Source organism: Pyxicephalus adspersus, chromosome 8 (assembly GCF_032062135.1).
Source record: "Pyxicephalus adspersus chromosome 8, UCB_Pads_2.0, whole genome shotgun sequence".
Lineage (NCBI taxonomy): Eukaryota > Metazoa > Chordata > Amphibia > Anura > Pyxicephalidae > Pyxicephalus > Pyxicephalus adspersus.
The window spans coordinates 11,824,128-11,850,320 of record NC_092865.1 but is presented as its reverse complement, the minus strand read 5'-3'; the positions used below and the strand labels follow the sequence as shown (position 1 = coordinate 11,850,320).

General features: G+C 41.3%; 2 protein-coding genes across 5 annotated transcripts in view; one reads left to right on the top strand and one right to left on the bottom strand.

Moving 5' to 3' along the window:
- MIGA1 (mitoguardin 1) overlaps positions 1-9,122 on the bottom strand; it is a 52,604-nt gene extending 43,482 nt beyond the window's left edge. The window contains exons 1-2 of one of the 3 annotated variants that reach the window (XM_072419522.1): positions 9,092-9,122; positions 1,089-1,221 (exon numbers count right to left, since the gene is read on the bottom strand). In XM_072419522.1, the coding sequence (XP_072275623.1) occupies positions 1,089-1,193 (105 nt within the window). In that variant the 5' untranslated portion in view covers positions 1,194-1,221; positions 9,092-9,122. Of the gene's footprint in view, positions 1-1,088; positions 1,222-3,277; positions 3,429-9,091 lie in introns of those variants that run through there. The other 2 variants (XM_072419523.1, XM_072419521.1) reach the window with 2 other exon arrangements.
- A 5,375-nt stretch (positions 9,123-14,497) lies between these two features.
- The window catches only part of USP33 (ubiquitin specific peptidase 33), a 47,390-nt gene continuing 35,694 nt past the window's right edge, over positions 14,498-26,193 (top strand). For both annotated transcript variants that reach the window (XM_072419504.1, XM_072419505.1), the window contains exon 1: positions 14,498-14,640. The gene's annotated coding sequence lies outside the window, so the exon portion shown is untranslated. The remainder of the gene's footprint in view (positions 14,641-26,193) is intronic.

Below are 26,193 nucleotides of genomic sequence, written 5' to 3'. Positions count from 1 at the left end.
TTTATTAATGACTGGACTGGAGTCCAAGACTGGAGAAGATAGACTATCATGGGGGAACCTGCAAACCTTGAATGGATTACCTAAAGCGTACCTAAACTCATCTGAACTCAAACCTGCGCAGTGCAAGATCGGGTGACGGAGCAGGAAGACGGTGAGAGAAGGCAAATGATGGCGGCCCCCGGTGCTTTCCCTGCTAAGCCTTAGTGCACACAAGCAGATCCACTGTGAATTTTGTACTCAAATGTGTAGTCCAAATGATTTTCAGATTGGTATTGAATCGGTTGGAAGTCCCCAAAATACAGCACATGTGTATGATATTCTGCCCTTCAGATTGTTTGTACATATGACTTGGCACTTGTACGCTTTTAATTGATATTTTTTGGGGGCTGAGAAATTTGTTGCTTGTGATTGGTCCCATGTCAACACACTTTAGGTAAAATTCTTTAATCAGATCGCAGTGAAATTGGGCCAAGATGCTGACATCACATCCAAGATGGCGGAGCTCAGCAGCAGCCACTGGGTTTTTGGGTGTCAATGCAAGGGAAGCTTTTACAGGTTAGCAAAATTATGTTTAATGCAGCCTGCAATACAACATCAGCCTGACAAAGTCCCCTGAGGAAGCCCTAAGGGCGAAACGCGTTGGGACTTAATTGAACCTCTCATTTTTTAACATCAATACTGATATTTTGTCTAGATAAGAGATTAAAAACCACCAGCATGTCTTAGGACACACCAGGGTGGGTCTCACTGTACATATGATGTATTGTTTGTAAAACTTTTGCACCTGTTTTTTGTTGCTATCTTCAAATTCCTTAACTAAGGAATAACATTGTACATTACAACTAATACACTGCCACAACAAATAAATACCATGGCTCCTATTCTCTTTTCTTTTTTATTTCGAATTATGTTTAATGCACATATAACCTTATGGTAAGATTTCTGTTGACATGAATAATCGAGTAACAAGGTGTCTAAAAACAGAGGAACAAAGTGAACCAAAAAGTTCTCCATGGCAAACAAATCATAAAATTTGCTGCAAAAAGGGAAACAAGAAACAATGTACATTTATCAATAATACAAAGTACCTGTATGATAGAATTGTAACAAGTTAGAGGGAAATCCATAATACGTTGAGCCGCCATATTTAATGGATGGTACGTCTCTGTCATGGTGTCTTCCAACGAGGCCATTCATCTCCTATACTCTATTCCCACCAAACTGTAAAAGCAAAATGAGAAATAACACAAATACATTAGAGGATGTAACAAACTATCAGCAATGCAATGCAATAAACCTAAATTAAAGTTCAGGCCATTGAAAATGAAAGAGAACAGCTTAAGGTGAAGTCTGGTGGCTTCTTTTATTGGTGGTACCTGTAGCCAGAAACTCAGCATTGTTTCCCCCAACCTGCAGGGTGTTCATTTAATTTTGTTTTAATTTAATTATACTGAATGATCTACTGCAGTGTTTGTCAAACTTTTCAAGATGGGGAAAACTTTGTAATAACTTTCAGGGCTTAAAGAACCCCTGCTATAATTACTATATCCATGGCTCGCAGTACATTAGTGTGATGATCCGAATGCCACCTACATTGCTAGCCAGTGGGAAGAATGTCACCCTTATAGATAAGACAAAAAGATCATTGGAGTCAGCTAAACTGACATAAGAGAGGAACCCTGGTTGAGAAACAATAATCTACTGTATGACTATATTGATACATGTGTGGCCACCAATGGATCTTTGGTATGTGATTTTGATCACTCTGAATGATTGATCATACATTTATATTGGTAAGAGTGTGCACACCTTAACAGGGTTAAAGACAGAAATACAAACTTTTAGTTCCCAAGGTAATCCAAGGTGTGACTCCAAATTGGCCCTGCACCATTTTTGGAGATGCAGAACACCACAATACGCAGTAGGACCCTACCATGCAATATGGAGAGCTCCAATGATGGCGCATTATGCCCTGGTTTGGGGAATCAGGGTGCTTTAAAAAAAAAAAAATGTAAAATGCAGCAGTAGGTGTTATAGATCTCAAAGGGGCTTGAGCTATAACTATTTTTCAACCCTAACACTCTCCTATACCCCCTCCTAACTGATCAAGGAATCCTGAACCAAGAGAACTGCTGATTCCATCGGTTTCAGGTCAACGTCCTCGAAACTACTGAAGAGATTGGAACAGCTGAAGAAGGCTCAGTATTGGCAGCGCTCATATTACACTCAGCTTATTTACACTTTACCTCCTCTCTCTGCAACTCCGGCCAGCTAATATACATGGAAGGACCTGACATCCTCAATAATATGAGAAAGTAACCCCTAAACTTCTGTTCTCTCCTGGTCTGGTATATTCGGTATTTGAAGTGTTTTCTTTTCTGTTTCATAAGTTAAAATCTGAATTTATTTCAGTATTTCTCCTCCAGCAGTTGCTAGGAGTTCCTTGAGCTATTTGGACATCTCAGGTCAGTTTAGGTGACACCAAAGATCTTTATGGCTGTAAAGATGATATTCTTCCCAATGGCCAGCAATGTAAGAGGAATTCTTCCCACTGATCACCACACTAATGTACTGTGATCTATGGATATGGTAGTGATAGCAGGGGTTCCGTAAGACCCGGAGACCATAAGACCTGGAGCATAGGTTTTTGGGTTGGGTTTTTTTATGCACCTAAATCTGAGTTCCTCTATTTTACTACAACAGCATATTCTTCTGAACAGAATGTTCCCAAATACAAATGATACATTTCTGCCCTTACCCAATTTTTGAACCTGGCGGGAAACTGGAATATTTTTATTGTCAATCAGTTTTATTGAGTTTTCAGTAAAAAGAAATAAACAAACATACATAGCAAACGTTATAAAATAAAGCACAGATATCTTAATTACCCGAAACGGCAATGGATCAGTATAAACATAAAGTGCACAACCTTAACATAGCATATACTCTGACAATAATAGTAGTAAACCGTCAAAGCCCTCATGGTACAGAATAAGATAAATCAACGCAAATATACAAACGATAACTGAAATACTCATAAAGGCACATAGTATAAATGATGCTCTAACAAGTTTTAGCCGCTTATATTAATATATATTTATGTAAATATCTTTTAACAAAGAACAATAATATTAAGACAAAGCAAGACAAAACAAAAACAATGCAGCCCATTGGGGGAGGGTTGGGAAGGGAGGGGAAAGAAAGAATATACACCACACGAGGTTGGAGGAAACATAAAAAGACCCTCAATACAAAGAGAGTACCCTAATATACGTACAGGCCCATTATGATAAGTACATCTGGAGTCGAGGAGATTCTTTAAACCAATCCCACGTGGACCAAACTGTTTTAAATTGTTGCATTCTGTCATCATCTTCCACCACCAGCATTTCCATATGGCGGATTTTTTCGAGTTCGGATACCCAGTCAGCAATAGAAGGAGCAACAGGTTGCCTCCACAATCTCGGAATAAGGACTCTAGCTGCGGCAAGAAAATTACGTAGGGCATCTCTTTTAATATTTTTAAGCGAGCCCGGGATCATAGATAAAAGAGCCACATTAGGGGTGTTGGGTACGGTAGAACCGTAGCAGTCATTAAAGATCTGAATATTCATATCCCAAAAACTAGATAACTTTGAGCATTCCCACCAAATATGAAGCATTGTCCCCCTATGCGACAGGCATCGCCAACAGCGATCCGAGTTTGTGGGAGATATTCTATGCATATCCACAGGACAATAATACCATCTAGACAAAATTTTATAGTTAACCTACTGGGCTTTACAAGTCAATGCCAGCTTGGGAAACTGGAATATTTTTAATATTATTTTTAAACAGTATTTATATAGCGCCAACATATTAATTATGCATCGCTTAACATTAAATAAGAAATGAAAACATTACCAGTCCATTTATACCTACGTACGGTACATCAAAGTGCATTCACTTGAATGGGCACCCAGCACCCTGGACCAGAACCATTCTGGGTTTACTGAATGACCCAGGTTCTCCAAAAACAGTCTATCTTCTCCAGTCTTTGAGAGCTTTAATAAACCAGTCCCAATGTGGGTTGTGGTGGAAATTAAAATGATAGCACATCCAACCTATGCTCTACCATATGATACAGAAATGCAGGTTATTGTTTGCCTAGTTGCACTGCATAGACCTAAAAAGGCCCCAAACATAGCCATTCAATACTTGACCAAATTGTTTTTAGAAATGGGAGAGTAATATATATTTATTTTAAAGAATGACACATGCTGCTATGTGCATTGTTGTGTTGTGCTGCCATTCCTTCCATATAGCAACAAACATACATATATATATATATATATATATATATATATATATATATATATATATATATGCCAATAAAGCACGGGTTAGGCTGATCACAAATAAAATGCTGCTAGCTCGGCACTGTTAACATCGCCTCTTTCATAAAACTGGTGATTAGCTGACATGATTGTAACTTTAATAAATGATCAATACTGTTTATTGAGGGTGGTACTATTAGCTCTGCATTTTTAAAATGTCAATCTGCAAGGTCCACACAGAATTGTCAGAATGCATTTGCCACTTTGAAACGATTACCATTGAGCTCCAATGCGTTCATTGGTGTTCTCCACTTTCAAACACCCCATTTATACGTTTGCCAAATTGGGCACTTTTGAAAAGAAGAAATCAATGTGCATTGCACATCCCATATAGCAAAGGCGATCAGTTACTGCATTCAAATGAATGGAACTTCTAATATACAATTTGGGGTTAGGGTGATTATAGCACTGATGGCTACAGGAAAAAGTTTCATTGCACATTTGTAAATCTGATGTTGTAAGTGTTGAGCAAAATAAAAAGTTGTTGATCTATTGAGTGCCACTTCTTTATATACGTGACCCCTAGAGAAAAAAATGCACTGGAGCTTTGCAGCCCTGGAAAGCACAGATGTGAATGTACTATACACCAGTAAATCATTTTCTAATTACCGGTAGGCCTAATGGCTAATGACTCTCTCTCCAATAGCAGCAGCAGCAGAATACTGCCACCTACTGGTTAACAAAAAAAGATTCCACCACCTGTTGCCTATTTGGATTGATTGTGGTTACAATACTCAGTTTGCAAAATGTAAAATTTTAAAAGGAACCTGTCAAAAAAAAAAAATTAGGAACCACTGCTAAAAAAATAACTGCCTGGTGGTTAGAATCCTGTTTTTTTTAATACTTTTTGAGCATTGAACTGTATGCAAATAAAAAAAAAAGTCAGAGAAGGTTCTGCACTGCATACTTGTTAGAGATTGAACAAATGGAAGCAGGAGGATCAGCACAAAGGCTAAGCAATCAGTATGGGACAGGCAACGTCCCCTCTGCAGTAATCTATTATACTTGCTTGATCGCTCTGGGAAAGTGTTAATTAAGCTGAGCTGTGCATGCAATCCTGACTTCTATTGCACATTGCAGGAATGAATGAACTTCCACATCCCTGTGCTTGGGTTTCAACATCATGGCAAGGCCAATCAAGATGGCAGAATATTTTAAGGAGGAAGACAAAAAAAAGAAGCAGAGATGAGATGGAGTATGGATAGGTAAGTAATGTTGTTTTAGTCCCGCTTTATGACAGCTTACTTATTTTGCACCTGCAATCATGTACTCCACATTTGTGGGTAGAGAAGTGCACAGTTGCATATTGCAGTGAGCTGGAATATTGCATTGAGGTGTCATTCAGAATGAATGGCACCACAATACACCAATGCACGTGCGTTGTTGCAGCACACTGGTGTGAATTTGCCTTTAACCAGGTTTCATTCACAAAAATCATTGATAATAAATACAAATCTACCACTCGTTTTTTATTAACACTATAACCAGAGTCGTCCCTGGTAGGATCCCATGATTGGTTTGTAAGATTTTTCCAGCTAGATCTCTCCTCTGTTACAGTTACAACACTTTTACCAAATGAAATAAAGTACTCTGATCCTCTGCCTTTATTACTTTCTGAATCCCCGACCCAGGATAAGGCTGCAGCTCAGGTGTTCAGCTAGCTGCATTATCTATATTAGGTGTGTGATTGCAACTACAGGAGCCAAAAATCAACGCAAGGCTTAGTCTACACGGACTGTTTCCCCAGAGTTTAACCTGAGGTTTTTAAAGCCCATGTTTGAAATCCCCATGCATTCCAATGGGCTAATCTACACCAGGACGTTTCCTTCAGGCAGGTTTATGAGCCTTATTCCAAACATTGCTTGCCACGTTTAAAAAATTTAAATGCTAGAAAACGCCCCAAAACGCGGGTAAACGCTTCTATTGATTTTAATGGGAGGTTTTCCCGTGTTTGTTCGCATTTTTGAGCACTTAATATGCAAATCAGTTAAAACCGCAGGAAAACGTGAAAAAACATGGCTTAGGCGTTTTCCATCATTTTAATGGCAAGCTTTAAAACTCTCATAAAAGTGCATAAAAACGCATATAAACGCAATAGGAACGTTTACATGTGTTTGTAAAAACGTCCGTGTAGACCCAGCCTTAGATCCAAGCAGTTAGAATTCTATATGAGTTCAGTAATCATCATTCAGTAATCAATCATCTCTCAGTGACAGGTCCGCTTTAACAAACCAAAAAGGATCAAATAGGCAAAGTTAAATATTGAAATATAAAGTGTATATAAATGTTAACTTCAGGTAAATTATACAACTATTCCTGCAGTGGGGCTTCCCATCTGCAGGCCAAGGCATTAATGAATGAACGAATGCTGCACACTCAGAACCCATTCTGTTTTATGGAGAGGTCATGACGAGCAAGCAGCGCCCCGCTATTCTCTCTTCACTTGTCTTACATAGTGGTCGTTCAAAGGATCTTTTGCAGAGTATCCATGAATGACATTGGGTGACCGTTGTACACGTCAGATCCTTGCCCTGAACAAGTACCACCCTACAGTTAGTGTGATGATTATCTCATGTTAAGGCTTAGTCTACACCAGGAGTCGGCAACGTGTTGTGGCTCTCTTCCCTATTTGCCGTGGCCGGCGTTATCATTTCCGCCACCGGGGTACATAGGGAACATTCCCTCTCCTCTGTATGCATTGCGCAGGAGAGGGATTTCCCTTCAGGGGCGTTCCTGGTGGGGGGTGGAGCCATTAGGGCAGGACTCAAGAGAAGAGTCCGGCCTAGAATGCTCCAGCCTACCCCTGAAATGGCCTAGTGGCCAAAAAAGTTTGCTGACCTCTGGTCTACACGGACATTTTCACCAGCGTTTAACCTGAGGCTTTAAAAGCCCATGTTTAAAATTCCTATGCATTACATTGGGCTAATCTACACCAGGACGTTTCCTTGAGGCAAGTTTATGAGCGTTATCCTAAACGTTGCTTGCAATGTTTAAAAAAAAAAACGCTGGGTTAACCACCTGGGCGTTACAATGAGGTCTAGATTTCTGTACCAAAAGTGTTACAGGTTTTCATGAAATTTTTTTTTTAACAATACAAAATGAGAACAAAATTCAAACTCTCATTATGTATTGGATTGAATACAAACTCCTGTATCCAATCCAATACAAAATACATACTTTGTATTTATTTTTAATTGAAACTCATTCATTCATTTTGGATGAATTCTTCCATTGATTTTATTGTTTTCCCGCGTTTAAAAGCGCTTATAACGTAAATGCGGGAAAAGCACAAGAAAACGCGGCATAGACGTTTTCCCACATAAAAGTGCATATAAATGCAATAGGAACATTTACATGTGTTTTTAAAATGTCCGTGTAGACCCAGCCCTAGCATTAGGTTTTAGGATTCCTGCATATATGTCCATTCTGCTGTATGCAACAAAGACATTTACACTCCCTGCATATAAAGCTGCATAGTAACTACTGTGACCCCACTGGAGATATTAAAACATGTAATATAATAGAATGGTATTGCTTACAATTCAGAGCTATATCTCATTCCAATTTCCTATAACCAACATCAGTCACATTAATTAATATATAAACGCAAAATGACTACTCATTACCATTTGTCCTGGTGATTTTAACATGGGTCTGAATCAGATAGTTCACATGACCACATTTTTAACATTATATAAAAAGGGGGTTATGCCTTAATATAATGGAAAAAATGTGTTGTTTTTTTTTAATATTTTTTTTTGGGGGGGTTAACTTTGGTGACTGAAGGGGAACCTGCAGCCCCTTTAGATACTTGCATCACATACCCCAGGAAGCTATAGGATGCTCCAACTGAGCATACTCAAATTCGGGCATGCGTCATCAGGGGCTTTCCTGTAAAAAGTGCTCAATCTCATGCATGCACAGTTTTTACATTTGGAGGAAGACCAGCACCCCATCTCATAGTAGCACAGTTTGGGTGACATGAAGAAGAACCAGGAAGAAGATGGAACAACAAGCGCTGGAAATAAGAGGGAAGCCAGGCCAGCATGGGACTCACTGGGCTCGGTTTTTGGATAGATTGATGGCTTCCCAAGTAAAAGTATTTAACCACCTATTGCCCCCTCTGTGCTTTACCATCAAAACAAATGAGAGCTGACAGAGCTGGTTGCCAGCTGGCTGGCATTTCGCCATTAACTGGACCTCTGGTTCTGCCCTAAAGAAAGATCATCCTACTTCCTGTTATGTCTCCAGGTCAGGAAATGAAGACAAATCTCCCCTAATAGAGCACATGGCAAACATTACCTGACATGATTTAACCCATAACTACCACAAGCCAACAAAAAAGTCTAACTTTATCCATCTGCACATTTTAAACATACATTTGCCATTTTACTCCTAACACAGTTACAATAAAAATGAATACTAATTGCATGCTGTACTATGCATTAACAAGCAATCTCCATTATAAACCCACGTGTTAACATTCACACAATATTGCAAGGCTACAATAAAAATGAGTTGCAGATAAGCAGGTTGCAATATTAACCCTTTCATGTGTTTTGCAATACTATTTGCCTTGCAGCAATGCTATGATCTGTAAGAAATGATTGCACACAGAGATATGGCATGTTCTGTGCTCCCTCCATGCAGTGTGTGTTGTGCCCTGGATTTGGGTGTTCTCTGTCACCCCTGGGATTGTACTGATCACACATTACCTGCCATGCACAGGCTGCAGCTCCAGCACTGATGATCCCAGCAAGGAGGGGGCAGGAGAGGAGAGAGTGCTTCCGGGAGAGAGGCTGGCACACTGATATTATGTGCACAGTGCTGCCCTGGTATTGTGCTGCCATATGCAGGCCACAGAGGAGGAAATAATAGAAATCATTGGATTATAATAACACTGTGCACACACCTGTTCCTGATTTGGAAAGGTTGTCCCTCTGTCCTTCTCATTTGTCCCTCTTTTTGGGAGAATATTTACTATAAACCTCTATAAAAATGTATTATTTTGCACTAAACCTCCAAATCTTCATGTTATTTTAGGGAATAATATTGTTGCAAAAGAAAAAAAACTCTCATGTCAGTTCAGCCAATCATTTTGTTCTATGTTCAAGTCTGGGTCTGTTGTCTACGTACTTTGAGCTAAAAAAAAATAATATACATAATTCATATAATGGAGTGTTGCATTAAGCAAAACATATGCATTTTATTTGTTGGTGAACTAGCTCAGCAATCGTCAACCTTTTGGACCTCATGGACCACTAAATTCATAATTTTAAATCTCGTGGGCCATTAATAATCATTTTTTTTTAAAAGATAAATACAGTTGTAAAATAATGATCCTCCTAATGGTGCTGACAAGGACTGTGGAGGCTCTAAATTAATGATCAGCTCACAGTTACGTTACGGTTGGTATTACTAAAGAGATGCAAAATAATTGTGTGCTTTTTCTCACTCATTATGGTTTTTTTTTATTCCGTATCTAAGACCATACAAGAAATGATAGTTATCAAAGTCAAACTATTTGATGCCATTAAATATAATAATAATATAAAATATATTAATATTAAATAAAATAATAAGGTAAAGAAAATACACAGTTACACAGGTCATACTTACCTAAAAGAGCATCTGAGAAATAAACAAATAAAATAAAACAATCGGATGAGAATCGGTATGGGCGGATCGGGGTGACTGCTGTAATGGTGGAAACAATACTGAAGCATATGGCTGGGCAATGGTTGCCTCATACAACCTAACCCTACACTGACGTCACGCTGCACCTCCCTTGTTTGTCTGTTTCTAGTACAGTTTGTGAATTTGGTGCAATATAAAGACCAAAATTGTCATTCAGTATATAAGAATTTATTAGAATATTATTTTTGTTTTATTAAAACATAAAAATTGCAAATATTGGACCAACAGTTGGCGACAGCTGCACCAGCTTACCCTTTGTTGTTAATGAGATACTTTTATATATAATACATATATATAGGGTAGTGTGAATGTACAGGTCCTGTAGAGCTTATTGACAATACGCATGCGATACAAGATACATTTTGTAATATGATCTAAATAGAGGTCTATTGTCTAGTGCCCTTTTCGGGTGGATATGGCTATGACATATTTTCTGGCCATCTGATAAAAGATTGTTATTTATATTGTTATGTATTATGAAAATATATCATTAATACAATTCAACATTTGCCTACAAAAACCCTTCTTTACCTTTATTGTATTTTTGGGAGACGGAATAACAACAAAAGAACCCTCAAAAACCCAGTGCTCAAATGTCAGAGCTTGATGTGCATTGTAATGAGTAAAATAAGTATTTGATCCCCTATCAACCAGCAAGATTTCAGGCTCCCAGGTGTTCTCACTGTATGCAGGTAACGAGCTGAGATTAGGAGAACCCTCTGTAAAGGAGTGCTCCTATTCCAAGCTTGTTACAGTACCTGTATAAAAGACACCTGTCCACAGAAACAATCAATCAATCAGATTCCAAACTAGCCACCATGGCCAAGACCAAAGAGCTGTCTAAGGGTGTCAGGGACAAGATTGTAGACCTACACAAGGCTGGACTGGCCTACAAGACTATTGCCAAGCAGCTTGGTGAGAAGGTGACAACAGTTGGCGCGATAATTCGCAAATGGAAGAAACACACAGTAACTGTCAATACCCCTCGGTCTGGGGCTCCATGCAAGATCTCCCCTCATGGAGTTGCAATGATCATGAGAACGGTGACTAATCAGCCCAGAACTACGAGGGGGGGGGGGAACTTGTCAATGATCTCAGGGCAGCTAGGACCATAGTCACCTAGCAAGAAAACAATTAGTAACACACTGCACCGTGAAGGCCTGAAGTCTTGCAGAGCCCACAAGGTCCCCCTGCTCAAGACAGCACATGTACAGGCCCGTCTGTTTGCCAATGAACATCTGAATGATTCAGAGGAGAACTTGGGTGAAAGTGTTGTGGTCAGATAAGACTAAAATTGAGCTCTTTGGCATCAACGCAACTCGCCATGTTTGGAGGAGGAGGAATGCTGCCTATGACCTCAAGAACACCATCCCCACCGTCAAACATGAAGGTGGATACTTTATGCTTTGGGGACAGGACACCTTCACCGCATCGAAAGGACAATGGACGGGGCCATGTACCGTCAAATCTTGGGTGAGCTCCTCCTTCTCTCAGCCAGGGCATTGAAAAGTGGTGGTGGAGGGGTATTCCAGCATGACAATGACCCAAAACACACGGCCAAGGCAACAAAGGAGTGGCTCAAGAAGAAGCACATGAAGGTCCTGGAGTGGCCTAGCCAGTCTCCAGACTGGTTGATAGGGGATCTAATACTTATTTCACTTATTACAATGCACATCAAGCTCTGACTTTTGAGCACCGGGGTTTTGAGGGTTCTTTTGTTGTAATTCTGTCTCTCACAGCTACAATAAACTTATCATTACAATTATAGACTGGTCATTTCTTTGTCAGAGGGCAAACATACAAAATCAGCAGGGGATTAAATACTTCTTTCTCTCACTGTATATATCTATATTTACATTTACTGATGACAAGCCCTTGTTCACCTCACAAACTGAGCCCAGCGAGTCCAACACTGGCATCCTTCTTCTTTCTGGCACTTGCCGTTCCATCCATTGTGGCATGTTCTTTCTTCTGGTTCTCCTCATGTCACTGTGCAGGCACAAGACCAGGTGACGTGTCTTCCAAAAAACAGTGCCAATTTCACTTCTCATTCACATGTATGAGACCCAGCACTTGTCTTACAATATAGAAAAGCCCCTGATGATGCATGCCTGATCATAGCTCATTAAAGCAAAACTTTCACAAGAAAAAAATCACTTACCTTTACCTGTGAAAAGCCCTCAATCCAAACACAAGGCCCAGCAAGTCCCATGTTGTCTCGTCTTCTCTCTTCTTCACAGTGCTCGCCATTCCATCCAAAGCTGTCATTTATTATTATTATTATTATTATTATTAGTATTATTAATAATAATAATAAAAAACAGTATTTATATATTATATACACAGCTCTGTACGTTAAATAGAGGTTGCAAAATGACAGACAGATACAGACAGTCACACAGGAGGAGGAGACCCTGCTCCGAAGAGCTTACAATCTAGGAGGTGTGGGAAGTAACACACAATAGGAGGAATCTTCTTCATTCCTTCTTCCATTGTTGCACTGAGCAGACATGAAATTGGGGGAAGTGTCTTTTTGAAAATGTAAGAAATGCTTACTTTCTCACTCTTTTTTTTATATTTTCTCTTACTTCCCTGAAGCTGATAGGCACTTGGAGGTCTGCTTGTGCAGGGCACTGATGGTGTACAGTCCTCAGCCAGCAAGGACCCCAGTCCTTGTCTTCCGGCCCACCCTCAATTGGCAGCTTGCGGCACGTGCCCTCGGTGACAGCCTGCGCCATGATCTTGCAGGCAAGGACTGTGCCAGTTGCTGCTGGGCCCCCTGCTGGCTGACAACTGTCCCAGGGGCCCTCTTGCAGCTTCACACACTGCCCCACAATATATCCATTCTGAAACAAAATCATTGGTGTCACCTATACTGACCTGAGAGGCACAAATTGCCCCAGGAACCTCTAACAACCTCAGGAGGAACTCTGGTTTATTAGACTAGGCTGTGGTGGGTTCATTTGGGATTTCATTTGCTCTAAATTCCATGGGAAAATTACTGGAAGCATGGTGACATCTCTCCCATGAATGCAAAGAACTGGGGTAAGGCAGAAAATCTGACATTCCCTGTTTTATTCTTGGAGCCCTAAGAGATTCAGAAAGTGGGCCCAGAGTGTGAAGCAGACCCTCATTTTACCATTAGAGTACCCAAAATATGTCTGGGAAATAAAATACCTTATATATCATCCAATGTGCAAATTGTATTCTGCATTTGGTCCCTTTTGTAAAGGTCCTGAAACACGAATTAGGTACAAAATTTCACTGTGCTTCAGATATATACGTACTAACACAAATTTTTCAAATTAAATTTTCCATTGTAAAAAAAAAAAGAAAAAAAATTCCTTATGTGTAACAATTGTTTTTGGTGAGGCCTGGCTGGCCAAGATATTCATATACAAAATACATTTTGGACTCCCTATCTCCATGAAATGTATTGCTGCCTATTGGAGATATTCTGAAATAGTGCGCAGATCCTGGCCCTTGTGGGCAGCTTTGTCTCTGAGCAATTATTTGCAACACTTCTGTCCTAACCTGACCTTTCCTCTATCATTATGTATGGGACCACAATTGGAAATGATTGTGTAAAGCCATGAATACACAGAATTGTGTAAGATTATTTCCGTGGTGTGAAGATGTGCCGAGTGACACATTTGAGAATGATGATGACTTGTGCAATCTTTAGTGGTGCCATGTGACTGCCGTATACTCTGTGTCATTGTGGATCCGTCAGCCGGGGCCACAGGGTATTCACATTGCTGGAAGGCCGGGGTCAATGTCACTGCCAGAGCAAATAAAATCAGCAACAAACTTCACACTGGTCACTCCATTATGGAGGATCACCGGGGGACAATCCAGCTGCTGTCCAATTGTTTTATAAAGTGTTGCATGTGCAGCATGGAGGTGCCAGGCCAGAGGGCATTTATTAAAGAGCACACTTGTTGGCTGGCTGTGCTTAAATGCAACATAGAGGGGGGGCATTGCTGAGCCATCTTGAAATTTCAGCTAGTTAGAATGTTTATTTTCTATCACTTCCTGTCCCTGTGACACCAGAACAAGAAATAGAGGGAATGGTTGTCACCAGGACAGGAAGTCAATGGCTGAATTAAAATATGAGACGTCTTAAAGCTTCCCCACTGTGTTTTTTTGGCTGGAAAAAATCTTTCCAGTGGATAAGATGCAGCCATTGCAAAGGTATACATTGTTGCAAATAGATTGCTTGTGATGAACAGCACTAAAAAGGCAGCAAAATAAAAAATAAGGATAAAATGAAAGATTTTAAATAAAAATAACAATTGTTTATTATACAGTTCATTCTCCCTTTGAGTTTCCATCTAATTTAATGATCAGAGTGACATTTGTGCAGGAAATACAATTATCACAAATGTCACTCCGCAGATGCTGTTCGCTGGGCTGCAGTTCGCTCTGCTGGCCGGCAGGTGGCGCTCTGTCCAGGCCCAGCCCTTAACACCGGAAGCCGCGGCTCTCAGATCTGAACACACAGCTACTCGGGCGAGCCTGAGACCGGGGCCCTGGGGCCACACACAGCGGAGACAGGCCCGGCCGGGTGAGTGGCTTCATTTATCGGAGGGGAGAAGCGTTTTGTATAGCAGGCCGGCTTAGTTGTACTCCTCGTGTGCACAGACACCAATCTCCCCATAGACAGCTGCTGGGGTTTGCATGTGTCTGCAGATTTGTATGTCTGGGCATTGGCCAGGTGGGTGCTGGGGCCCTCACCTACAGGACAGGGGGTGCTGGGGGCCCTCACCTACAGGACGGGATGCTGGGGGCCCTCACCTACAGGACGGGATGCTGGGGGCCCAGGACGGGATGCTGGGGGCCCTCACCTACAGGACGGGATGCTGGGGGCCCTCACCTACAGGACAGGGGGTGCTGGGGGCCCTCACCTACAGGACAGGGGGTGCTGGGGGCCCTCACCTACAGGACAGGGGGTGCTGGGGGCCCTCACCTACAGGACAGGGGGTGGTGGGGCCCCTCTCATGCAGGATAGGGGGTCTGGGGTCTTCTCATCTGCAGGCTGTGGGGTGCTGGGTGCCTTTCCCTTCATGCTGAGTGTGCCCTCAGATAGGGGTGCTGGGTGCCCATAGCCTGGTGGGTGCATCACTGACATCTCCAGTTTGGGGGTGAATGCCACCCGGTGCAGTCTGAGGGGTGGGCACCCTGTCCTACAGGCTGGTGGTGCTGGGTGCCCTAACCTTAGGGTTGGGGTGGTTTACATGGGAGATGGGCACCCTGACCTATAGGCTAGAATATGGGTTCCCCCACCTACAGCCTGGTGGGTGCTGGTACCTTTACCAACATCCTGGTGGGTGCCCTAACCTTCAGTCTGTGGGGTGGATGCTTCAGGCTAGCGGATGGGTGCCTTTACCTACTGATTATTAAGGAGGGGGGGGGGGGTGTTCCATTACCTTTATTTTGGAGGTGGCCTGATCTAGGGGCTGGGGGTGGTGGGTGCCCTTATCGTGAGTCTGATGGATGAATGCTCTCCATGGCAAGCTGGGAGGTGGGCACCTATACCTTCAGTCTGTGCGGTGTTGGGTGCCTTTACCAACATGCTGGGGATTAGATCTGCTCACATGTAGGCTGAGTGGTGGGCACCCATACATTAAATCTGGGGGGTGGTGAGTGCCCCCATACAAAGGCTATGGGGTGGCAGATGTTCATCCACTGGCATTCTATGGTATTGATGTTCTGTCCTCTACAGATCTGTATGATATATCCTATGTCATGTTGTATTTATTTAAAGTGGCTTGATTTTGCTTATGCTGCGCCAGACACCTCCGTGTGTGACCGCTGGCACTGCATTTGTAATGTAACCGGACACGTATAGGAATATATAGCTCGTCATTCCTCTGATTTACATATTACAGGTTCTCATTGTTAAAGTAGCCATACATACAATCGATTAGGTACAAGTGATTTGTCAATGAATGCTGCAAGAAATGTATTGCACACTCCGTATTCTTGCACACTTGCAGTGATAGAAGCACAACCCGTCGGTGGCCACACACGGTATGATCATACGATGCAACTAAAATGATCAAATTGGACAAAAATCATCCAACCACGGACCGCCCATTGGATTGATTTATTCAGCTTCTGTTCAGTTTTGGTGCTGACGAGTCATTCTGCTGTGATGGAATTATTTGAATAATTTCTGATCAATCAATTCCAATACAGATCAATTAAATACCATTTTCACTAAATAATTTTCTGATCGGCTTTTGATTTTTTTAATCGATGATGAATCATTTGTTTGTAGTTTTTCATACTTAGATCCTTCACAATTTGATATATGTGTGTGTGTGTGTGTGTGTGTGTGTGTGGCCATTATAACACTGAATAATGCAAATGATGATTCATTTATATGAATTATAATCGGTTCGCTTTACACGTGCAGATATTAGCTGGATTGTTCAGCAGAATTCCACACATATGAAGTGCTGGAACCTATCATGGTAACTCGCCAAAGATGAAACAAAAGATTTCTTTGATGTGGGAAATTTATTTTACTGCTTTTGCATTTAAATACATGTGCGCCCGCCATAACTCATACATCAAACATGCACATGTAGGACGTACATTGATAACATTCATACATAATGTATGTGGTTTCTACAGCCCAGACTTCCCCATATATAAGAGCCAGGGGCTTCTATAGGAAGATTGTGCTAGAAAGAGAATTTCTAGCCCTTGTCCACTGATCAGCTGTCAGTCGCCATTTCTAAAGGGCCGAGGCTAGAATGTGGATTCCAATCTGTTGCTGCGGCTATTAGGAAATGTTTTAGTTGGGACACATTTTATCCATAAACCTCATAATGTATCCATGCCGTATTTTGCTGTTCATTCAGTCATTTGGCTATGTGTTTTGATAATGGCGTTCAATGCTAAGTGTTGGCATGCGTTGTGTCTTGGCGCTGTGCTGTGTACACATGTGCAATCATTTCCAGTGATGTTAGGAATGAGGGCTATACAGACAGTGCTGTCCATTCAATGGAGAGGGAAAGGGAAGGATGAACTGGAAGAGTTCTGTTGCAGTGTTCTCACCAGCTCTTTTAGCTTGGTGCACCACCCGGCACTTTCAGCTGTCTTTGGGTAGTTACTGAATAGTTGGGTCTCAATACAGGGGCTGCCACCCACCGACCTACAGCTTCTACCCACCCAACTTAAAAAATTCTGGGGAGAATAATGCTGTTGCATCCTCCCCATAGAAAAGAGAAGTTTTCAATAGTTGTCAGTCGTTTGGTGGTCAGGTGTCAGGACAGATCACTGAGCCACAAATTTTAGATCGGCCATTGTTAACCAGAGTCCCCAGGGTTCATCTAGAATTTGCCAGGAGTCCCTTGAGCTGTGGCTGATTGACCTCTCATTAGATAGTTCTATTTTAGAGTTTTTTGCTCTCTCTAGGGCAACACAATGTAGTGTTAATATGTGCTAATCATGGTCTTATTCAGTGTTTCTCCACTTTTTTAACATGGGGGAACCCTTGAACCCTTGAAATAAATTTCAGGTCTTGGGAAACCCCGGCTATAATTCCTAAATCCACAGCTCACCGTACATTAGTGTGGTGGTCTTTGGGAAGAATGTCACCCCTACAGATAACTAAAAAGATCATTGGTGTCCGAGAAACACAACATGAGAAAGTTGCTCATTGCTCAAAGAACCCTTAGTAACCTCTGGAGGAACCCTGGTTGAGAAAAAGTCTCTCTAAAAGGCTCTAATCAATTACCCCATTAACACAGAACAATATAAAACAATAACACTTACCTCCTGGACCAATTTCTTCCTTTTAATGCAGACAAAAGACGTTGATCAGCTTGAAGGGTTATAGCCAATTGGGCACCAAATTGGTTCTAAAATTCACGGACGGTGATAGATTGATGGACAATGTTCCTTGAGTAAAGGTGTTTGCCCATTTTTTACATTGGTTTTGGTGATATTTAGCTCCTATTGTTGTCCAGTGTGTAACTCAAAAAATTATTTAAACTGGGTGTGAAGAAGCTGTAGGTGGTGGCAGCCCCTGTATTGTGACCCAACTCTTCAGTAACCACTAAAATACAGCCGGGTGGTTACTGAAAAGTGCCAGGCGGTGCGCCCAGCTAAAAGGGGCCAGGGAGAAGGCTGTTGTCCTATTTATTGACTGCTCATTGGCAGTTTCAGTTCAGGTTGTGTTAACGGATTCCTCATCTGTTTGCAATGTAATGAGATTTAGGAGCGGTGGAGGTGTTGTCTGTCACTTTGAAGCCCAGATGATGATAGTGATTGGTTACAGGGCACAGGGTTTTTTTTATTCATTATCATTGGATGTGTGGTATAAATTTGGTACCTTGTATTCTCCTAATTACCATAGGAACCCAAAAATTGTTTTAATATATGAAAAAATACTGATTGTGTGATACTTCCCCTACCTCTTGGATTGTAAGCTCTTCTGGCCAGGGTCTTCTCCTCCTGTGTCACTGTCTGTATCTGTGAATTGCAAGCCCTATTTAATGTACAGCTCTGCGTATAATGTTGGTGCTATATAAATACTGTATAATAATAATTTAGGAAGGTTTTGTGCGTTAAATACCTGATACTGCATGCTAACTGTGTCAGCGCATTGTAATCCCATTTATGTTGATGGCAACCCAACGATCTTCCAGAACACATTACACCAAATAACTTATGTGGTTTTGTAGGTAATGGGAGAGGATAGCTCGATGTGTGTTTACAGTCGGATTGGGATCACGTTTTATATCTCCTACAGACATCAGATGATTGTCATTGGAAACAAATCTTTTGTAATTGTTTCTGGTGAGAGATGAGGAGGGACGGGTGCACCCCGCTATACTCTCCATAGGATTGAACAGGGGGCCATTCCCACTTGGTCGTTCTATCGCCTGTGGTGAATTGATGATTGATGCCAGGGGACTGCTGTGGAGATGTCAGGTTTTCAGTTTTGCGCGACCGTTTATCTCTAAGCACAACCAAACCCAAGAACAAGAATGCAATATATTGCAACTGTTCGGTCAGCCAGGTCCTTCTTGCAATGTCCCTTCTGCAATAATGTGTTTTACCTTCCTGATCGCTCTGGATTTCTGGCGTCAAAGATGAGCTGCGTCAGCTTTGCCTGCCAGGGAAACTCGGCAATCCATTGCGTGTGCCCACTTTAATGAGTTCTTGCATTTGGTGGCTGCATTTTCCTTCCATTTCACCGGTGCTGGGGTAATAACACTTAAACCTGTAATGTATTCTATGAAGATGCAGCATTTTTACCATTGGACTGCAGGACTCCTCTGCCTCTCTCGATAACATAGAGGAGGGGAATTCTGTAGTTCTCAGAGAAAAGTGGGAATGTAGCACGGCTCAGGTGAATGTCGGCATTGGCATCAAGGGAGAGAAAGCAAGCAGGGCAAGCTGACACTGCAACGATGGCTTCTTTGATGCTTATCACAGGGACGTGAGATGCCGTGTCAGGTGTTTTAACCCATCCAGTCAATAGTTCCCGTGTGTGTAGCGGGTTGGAGGTGTCCGTTTGTCAATATACCTTAGATCGTCATTGGATCTGACTGTCATGATACTTCTATATTGTACCAACGATCTCCTAACTTCCATATCGTTCATCTCCAGCTTATGATTTGATGCTGGCACATCTATAGGAAACAATGGATACCAATATTAATTATTAAAATAGTTACTGGAACACTCCTATTGTTTAGTGAAGCTTCTGTGTACTTTGGAATAATTGTTAAATTGTTGCAGATTGTCCTCTTAAATATTTACTATGTAGCAATGTGTTGCCAAGAGGCCTGAACTTTATGTTAACCCGATAGTGATTTTTGTGTTTTGCAGATGTCCATAGGATAGACATAAGTGTGCAGATTGCCCCGAGTATCCCATACATTATTCATGGCCCATTGGTCATCTGCCAGTTAGGTGCTGACGGAGAGTTCACAGCTTCTTGTGGTCAGCAGCTTCCAAGCAGTCCACTTAATCTTCCTTTTAGGATCTTGCACACGTCGATGGCACGGTATTCTGTGTTCGGTAAACACATGTATTTTTATATTAGCGTTTGTTTTTTCCTTTATCTCTGATGGCATTAAAAACATCTTGGTATTTATTTTGATGAATACATAGGAAAATATTTGTTAGTTTGCTTGTGTACGTCTTCCAAAGTCATTAAAGTGATCCTGTGATATGCTTTTGTAGTTATTTCATATTCATTAAAGTGATCCTGTGATAATCCTATCAGCATATATCTCCTTCCTTTTTGCAATCCCTACTACATACTGTAGCAGCATTAAAGGGCCCTTTTATACCTGATCCATGTATTTGGCCACTGCTACTGTGCTCCTTCTGTGTTCTCCCTAGAAATTTATTTAGGCTGGGTAGGAAGAAGCTGTAGGTGGGTGATGGCCCCTGTAATGTGACCCAACATTTCAGTAACCACTAAAATACAGCTGGGTAGTGCGCCCAGCTAAAGGGGACTGGGGAGAACACTGTTTTTCCCCCTAAAGTGAACCTAAACTAAAAAAATTACACTTGGCCTTTAATCCTACAGATCCCTTGATGGTACAGATTCTTCCCATGATCTGCTCCCATGAATTCCCCTTCTTCCCGGCACAGAGGAAGTTCTGGACGCCACCATCTTCAGTCTTCTCTTCCGGTCATCTTAATACGCCACCCGATCTCGCACTGTGCGGATATGAGATCAGGTGATGTAGCCGCTGTTATAGGGGAAAAAAAGAGAGCCGATCTCACTGCGTATGCTTGAAATTGGCATCCCTTTCCCCTTGGTGAAAGAAATGCTCCTGCTGCTCATGGGCTATGCGCTCCCATTAAGTCTTGATCCCTGCGGTGGTGCTGCACCTTTTTTTTTTTTTTTTTTTTTTTTTTTTTATAGCAGCTTGTTATTAAAAAACAAACAATATTCTTTATTTAGAAGGGTTGTCGACCCTTCTATGCAAAGTAAAAGCAGCCCGAGCCTCCGGGGATGCATGACGTAGATATCCCGGGAGGCTCTGCACTCCCATAAAGTCACAATCGCTGCGGCAATCAAGACTTACGGGGGAGGTGTTGCATTCCCCTGCATGAAAAATTACATTTGTACTTTACATAGAAGGGTAGACCTCCCTTCTATGTAAAGCAAAAATGTTGAGTTTAGGTACGCTTTAAGCACAGGTCACTGCAGGTAACCACATTTTCATGCAGGCTGCAGCTGTGGTGTGATTTTTTTTTTTTTTTTTTCCTCACAAGCAACCACGCAGCAAAAAGCCCCTTATCACATTCAGAAGCCACATCGTGATTAGCAACAGCCATGCAAAAAATGGTTCCCAGTGCCTCCTATTCACTCAAATAGGAGAGCTTGGCACTGTAGTTGAGCTCATGCCTGAACACCATACTCACCACAGGTCTGAAATAACCTTAGGATGAATTTCAAACTTAAAATGTCCCAGAGTAAAAATGGAATGCCTGGCCGCATCAATGTAGAGAGGTGGGAAGGGACGAGGGATGCGCTCACACAGAATGGGGGATCATTATTGGTTAGGATATGCATAAAATCGCACCCAGTTGGTTGTTCCCTCCAAAAGTCAATGAGTGCAGTTTTAGTAGACATGAGCGGCCCTTGTTACCACCTTTTATGAATATACTTGCAGAAATTATCTGTATCTTGCAGTCTTGTCTTTGTCATTCCACTAGAGGCTTTTAGCAGTCGACCATGCTAGAAATATGAAAAATATGCTTTAATCCTTGGTAACCAAGCCCATTTGAGCTTCGATTTTGGCTTAGGACATTAAGGGCCCAGTATTTAACTAAATGTATTCTCTTTAATCATTTTGTTCTCCTTCAGTCATTCTGTCCTTTAGTATTTGTAAATATGCTGCTGTATTCTTTCCAGTAAAATGACAGGATTCTGACCGATGAGGGAACAGCTGGAGGTTCAAGAATTTATATGATATTCCTATTTAAACTGTAGATATAATCAAAGCCTTTTTTTTTCGATAGGACAGGGAAAGAGTATTTTTTGCTGTCTCTACCTCTGGAGAAATTTTCCTTTACTTCATGTCCTGAAGATTCAACAAAAACTTGGGGGAATTCCACTCTTCGATGATTATTTCTAGAACTGATGGACCTATTGCAAGATTTCCCCTCAGTTCTGGAGCCATCTCTAAAAATTTAGATTTTCCCTTAAGTGTTCTCCAAAATTTTAATACTCTGGGTGGGAAAAAGCTGTAGATGGTTGTTGGCCCCTATATTGTGACCCAACTTTCAGTAACCACCTGTTACTTTTGGCTGGGTGATGCACCCAGCTTAAAGGGGCTGGGGAGAAAATTGGCCTTGCTTTTTGGTCACTAGTACAAATAGATGGGTGAATCTCCCCAATGGGGCCATCCACGGTATTTCAACCTTTTCAGAAGTTTAACTCTTTTTCATGGTATCCAAAAGTTAAAAAGGAACCCTGCTATGCTCCTCTGTCGTAGGGCACCTCCATCTTCCTTCTCTTCCTAGATTCGATCTTTGGCCATTTGATTGGCTGGGCCAGGGTGATGTAAATCCCGCACAGGAGAAGCCAGGATTGCCATGGAGCAATCGGGCAGGAGGTAATGCCATTGGTAGGAGGGTCCCTTTCTAGGATAATGCCCTGCCTGATCAGAATTTATCAAAATGGATCTTTAGTTCCGCTGAAATGTTAAACTTATGCACAGAAATTCTCAAACTTTCTAAACCAAGGGCCAGGTCACTTTCTTTTGAAGTTGGAGGAACCATATGGTGGCCAGTTGGAGTAGAAGATGCCCCAATATCAATGGGAATAGACAACACACCAGGCTTACTGGCCAGTGGTGGTTACATGCACTTATAGCCTGTAGTCAATGGCCCTGATTAATTAAACTTCTCCAAGGTTGGGAAGAATACACTTTCATCAGTGAAGCTGGGTGATCCAGCAAACCTTGAATGGATCCAGTCCAGAATTGAAAACATTTACTAACAAATAGCTAATAACTTTTAGGAAATCCATTCCAGGTTTTCTGTATCACCCAGCTTTAGTAATGAAATGGTATTCTCTCCAGCCTTGGGGAGCTTTAATAAATCAGGGCCAATATGAGAAGGAATATGCCCTATTACTGGTGTCATTGAGATGAATGGTGTCACATTGGACCTGATTTATTAAAGCTTTCCAAGGCTGGAGCGAATACACTTTCATCAGTGCAGCTGGGTGATACAGAACACTTTGAATGGATGTGTTCCAGGACTAAAATTTGCATTTGCTAACAAAAAGCTTGATATGATTTTTAAGAAATATATTCTAGGTTTGCTGGGGCACCCAGCTTAAAGTGTATCCTCTCCAGCCTTGGAGAGCTTTAACAACTCCGGGCCAATGTGTCAGATGAATGGATATCGCCCAAAGGGGCTATAGAAGGCAAGCAAAACTCTGTGTTCAGTCCGTACAAAACACCACAGAGTAAAAAATTAGTGTGTGTTGTACTGCTGTGTGTCAGATCAAAATACTGAATGTTCATTTTTTGGTTTAGTACATTGACAGCCCAGCTCAGAATGAAGAACTTCCTTGTCACAATGTACAGTGAGGTCCATAAATATTTAGACATAGACAACTTTTTTTCTAACTTTGGTTCTGTACATTACCACAAGTAATTTTAAATGAAACAACTCAGATGCAATTGAACTGCAGACTTTCAGCTTTAATTGAGTGGGTTGAACAAAAAGAACTAAAGACGTTTTTTTAACACAATCCCTTCATTTCAGGGGCTCAAAAGTAATTGGACAATTGACTCAAAGGCTATTTCGTGGGCTGGTGTGGGCAATTCCTTCGTTATGTCATTATCAATTAAGCAGATAAAAGACTTGGAGTTGATTTGAAAGGGGGAGTACTTGTATGTAGAAGATTTTGCTGTGAACGGACAACATGCGGTCAAAGCAGCTCTCCATGCAGGTGAAACAAGCCATTCTTAAGCTGCAAAAACAGAAAAAACCCATCTGAGAAATTGCTACAATATTAGGAGTGGCAAAATCTACAGTCTGGTAAATCATGGGAAAGAAACAAAGCACTGGTAAACTCAGCAACACCAAAAGACCTGGACATCCATGGAAGACAACAGTGCTGGATGATGGCAGAATCATTTCCATAGTGAAGAGAAACCCCTTCACTACAACCAACCAAGTGAACAACACTCTCCAGGAAGTAGGCGCATCGATATCCAAGTCTACCATAAAGAGAAGACTGCATGAAAGTAAATACAGAGGATGCACTGCAAGGTGCAAGCCATTCATAAGCCTCAAGAATAGAAAGGCTACATTGGACTCAAAAACAGCCAGCACAGTTCTGGAAAAACATTCTTTGAACAGATTAAGCCAAGATCAACCTTTACCAGAACGATGGCCATAAAAAAGTATGGTAATATACAGAACCAAAATTAGAAAAAAGTTGGCTCTGTCCAAATATTTATGGACCTAACTGTAGGTGTTATCACACAAGGATTAATACAATGCACAATAGTTTTTTTTTTTTTTTTTTTTTTTTTTATACACTTGAGCTAGATCAGTGAATCAGAAAGCATTGAAGCAAAAGCATCAACATGACAGCCAGGCAACTAGAATTCTCAAAAGGAAAGGTTACCTAGTGCAAATTCTACAAATATCTCATGGCAGGTGTACTTTGCTTGATCTGTCAGTAACTTTGCAAAGGTGCATGCATAACTTAGACATTTCATGTTCAAGGCACAGTAACATTTATATATATATATATATATTATACGTTTTGGTGTATAAAAGCCTTATTTCAGTTCCATTCGAATGGCTACATGTAATTTGCAGTCTTTAAATGTTTGACTGGCAGGGAGCTGCTGCAGACAGGAAGATTCATTCTCCTACTCCGCGTTCAATCATTTACAATGAATTGTACTCCTCAATGATCACTCAATTGCACTAAGGCTTTGTTCACACCGGTTGTGAGGTTGTGGTGCGGTTACCACTTCCTCGTGCCAGGGAACTGTTACCTCTGGGAGAGACTCTACATGCAGCATCTCTCTGCAGCAGCACCATAGAGAATGAATAGGGGTGTCAGTGAGTGGTGCTAGTTCTGTTAACTGCCACCAGCTGTCAAATCTGCCGATCCGCAGAACCAGCAGTGTGGTGCCAGCCGCAAGGAGCCATGTGGGATCGCTCAATCCTGAAGCAGGACTGAACCTGCCCTTAATTGTTAATTTCACTTTAGTTAGTTTGTATCATTCTCTTCCTCGGTAGTCCCCCAGTTAAATTGAATCGCTCTCTTTTCTAATGATCGTTTAGATACCTTAAATCATTCTGTGAGTATGTAACTCTAAATGAGTATGTAACTCTGTTACGTTGTTTTTTTGTGGTACCCCGAAGAGTGTGAAGTTTAAGCCTAAATTGTTGCTGTGTAAAAACTCAATCATGTGCAGACGAAAAAAAATAAACAGCAATTTGCCTTATCGCATCGGCTTATCGCATTATTGTATAAATTAAGAGAAGTTTTTTCATTACTTTAGTAAATCTGTTTCACAGGCTGCTGCATAAGGATTTTTATGAATTTTCATCCCTGTGTCTAATATGTGCGAGCTTCTTTAGCCCTTTACAAAAGTGCAAGTATTATTTCTTTATTGACTTTAGTTATTGTTTTCTGGGACAGTAAGTGAGCAAGTATTTTACAGACTGTTCTATTCTATTGCAAGCGGAAGGATGAAAAGACGATGCCCAATGCCCAATAGTTGTTGTCTGTCTTTTAGTGATCTAGCAGGATGGATAGTAAAAATAATAAAGGCAGTATTGTCCCCAGCCACTTTAAGCAGGGCGTACCACACGGCACTTTTCAGTATGTACCCAGCTGTTTCAAGTGGTTACTGAAAAGATGGGCCACAATACAGGGATCGCCACCCACCTTCTCACCTAGTTAAAAAATATTTCTGGAGAGAATACTGTAAAAAAAAAAAAGAAGGAAAGAGTGGGGGAGAGGTCATCTCATACAGAGTATATCAGTAACCTCCAACCCCTTTCACGGTTTCAAAAAACGAAGATCAAATAAACCTAAGCCGGGTCTGTTTGGAAAAAGAGGGGTCTTTTGGTACACAATATTAGCGTTTTA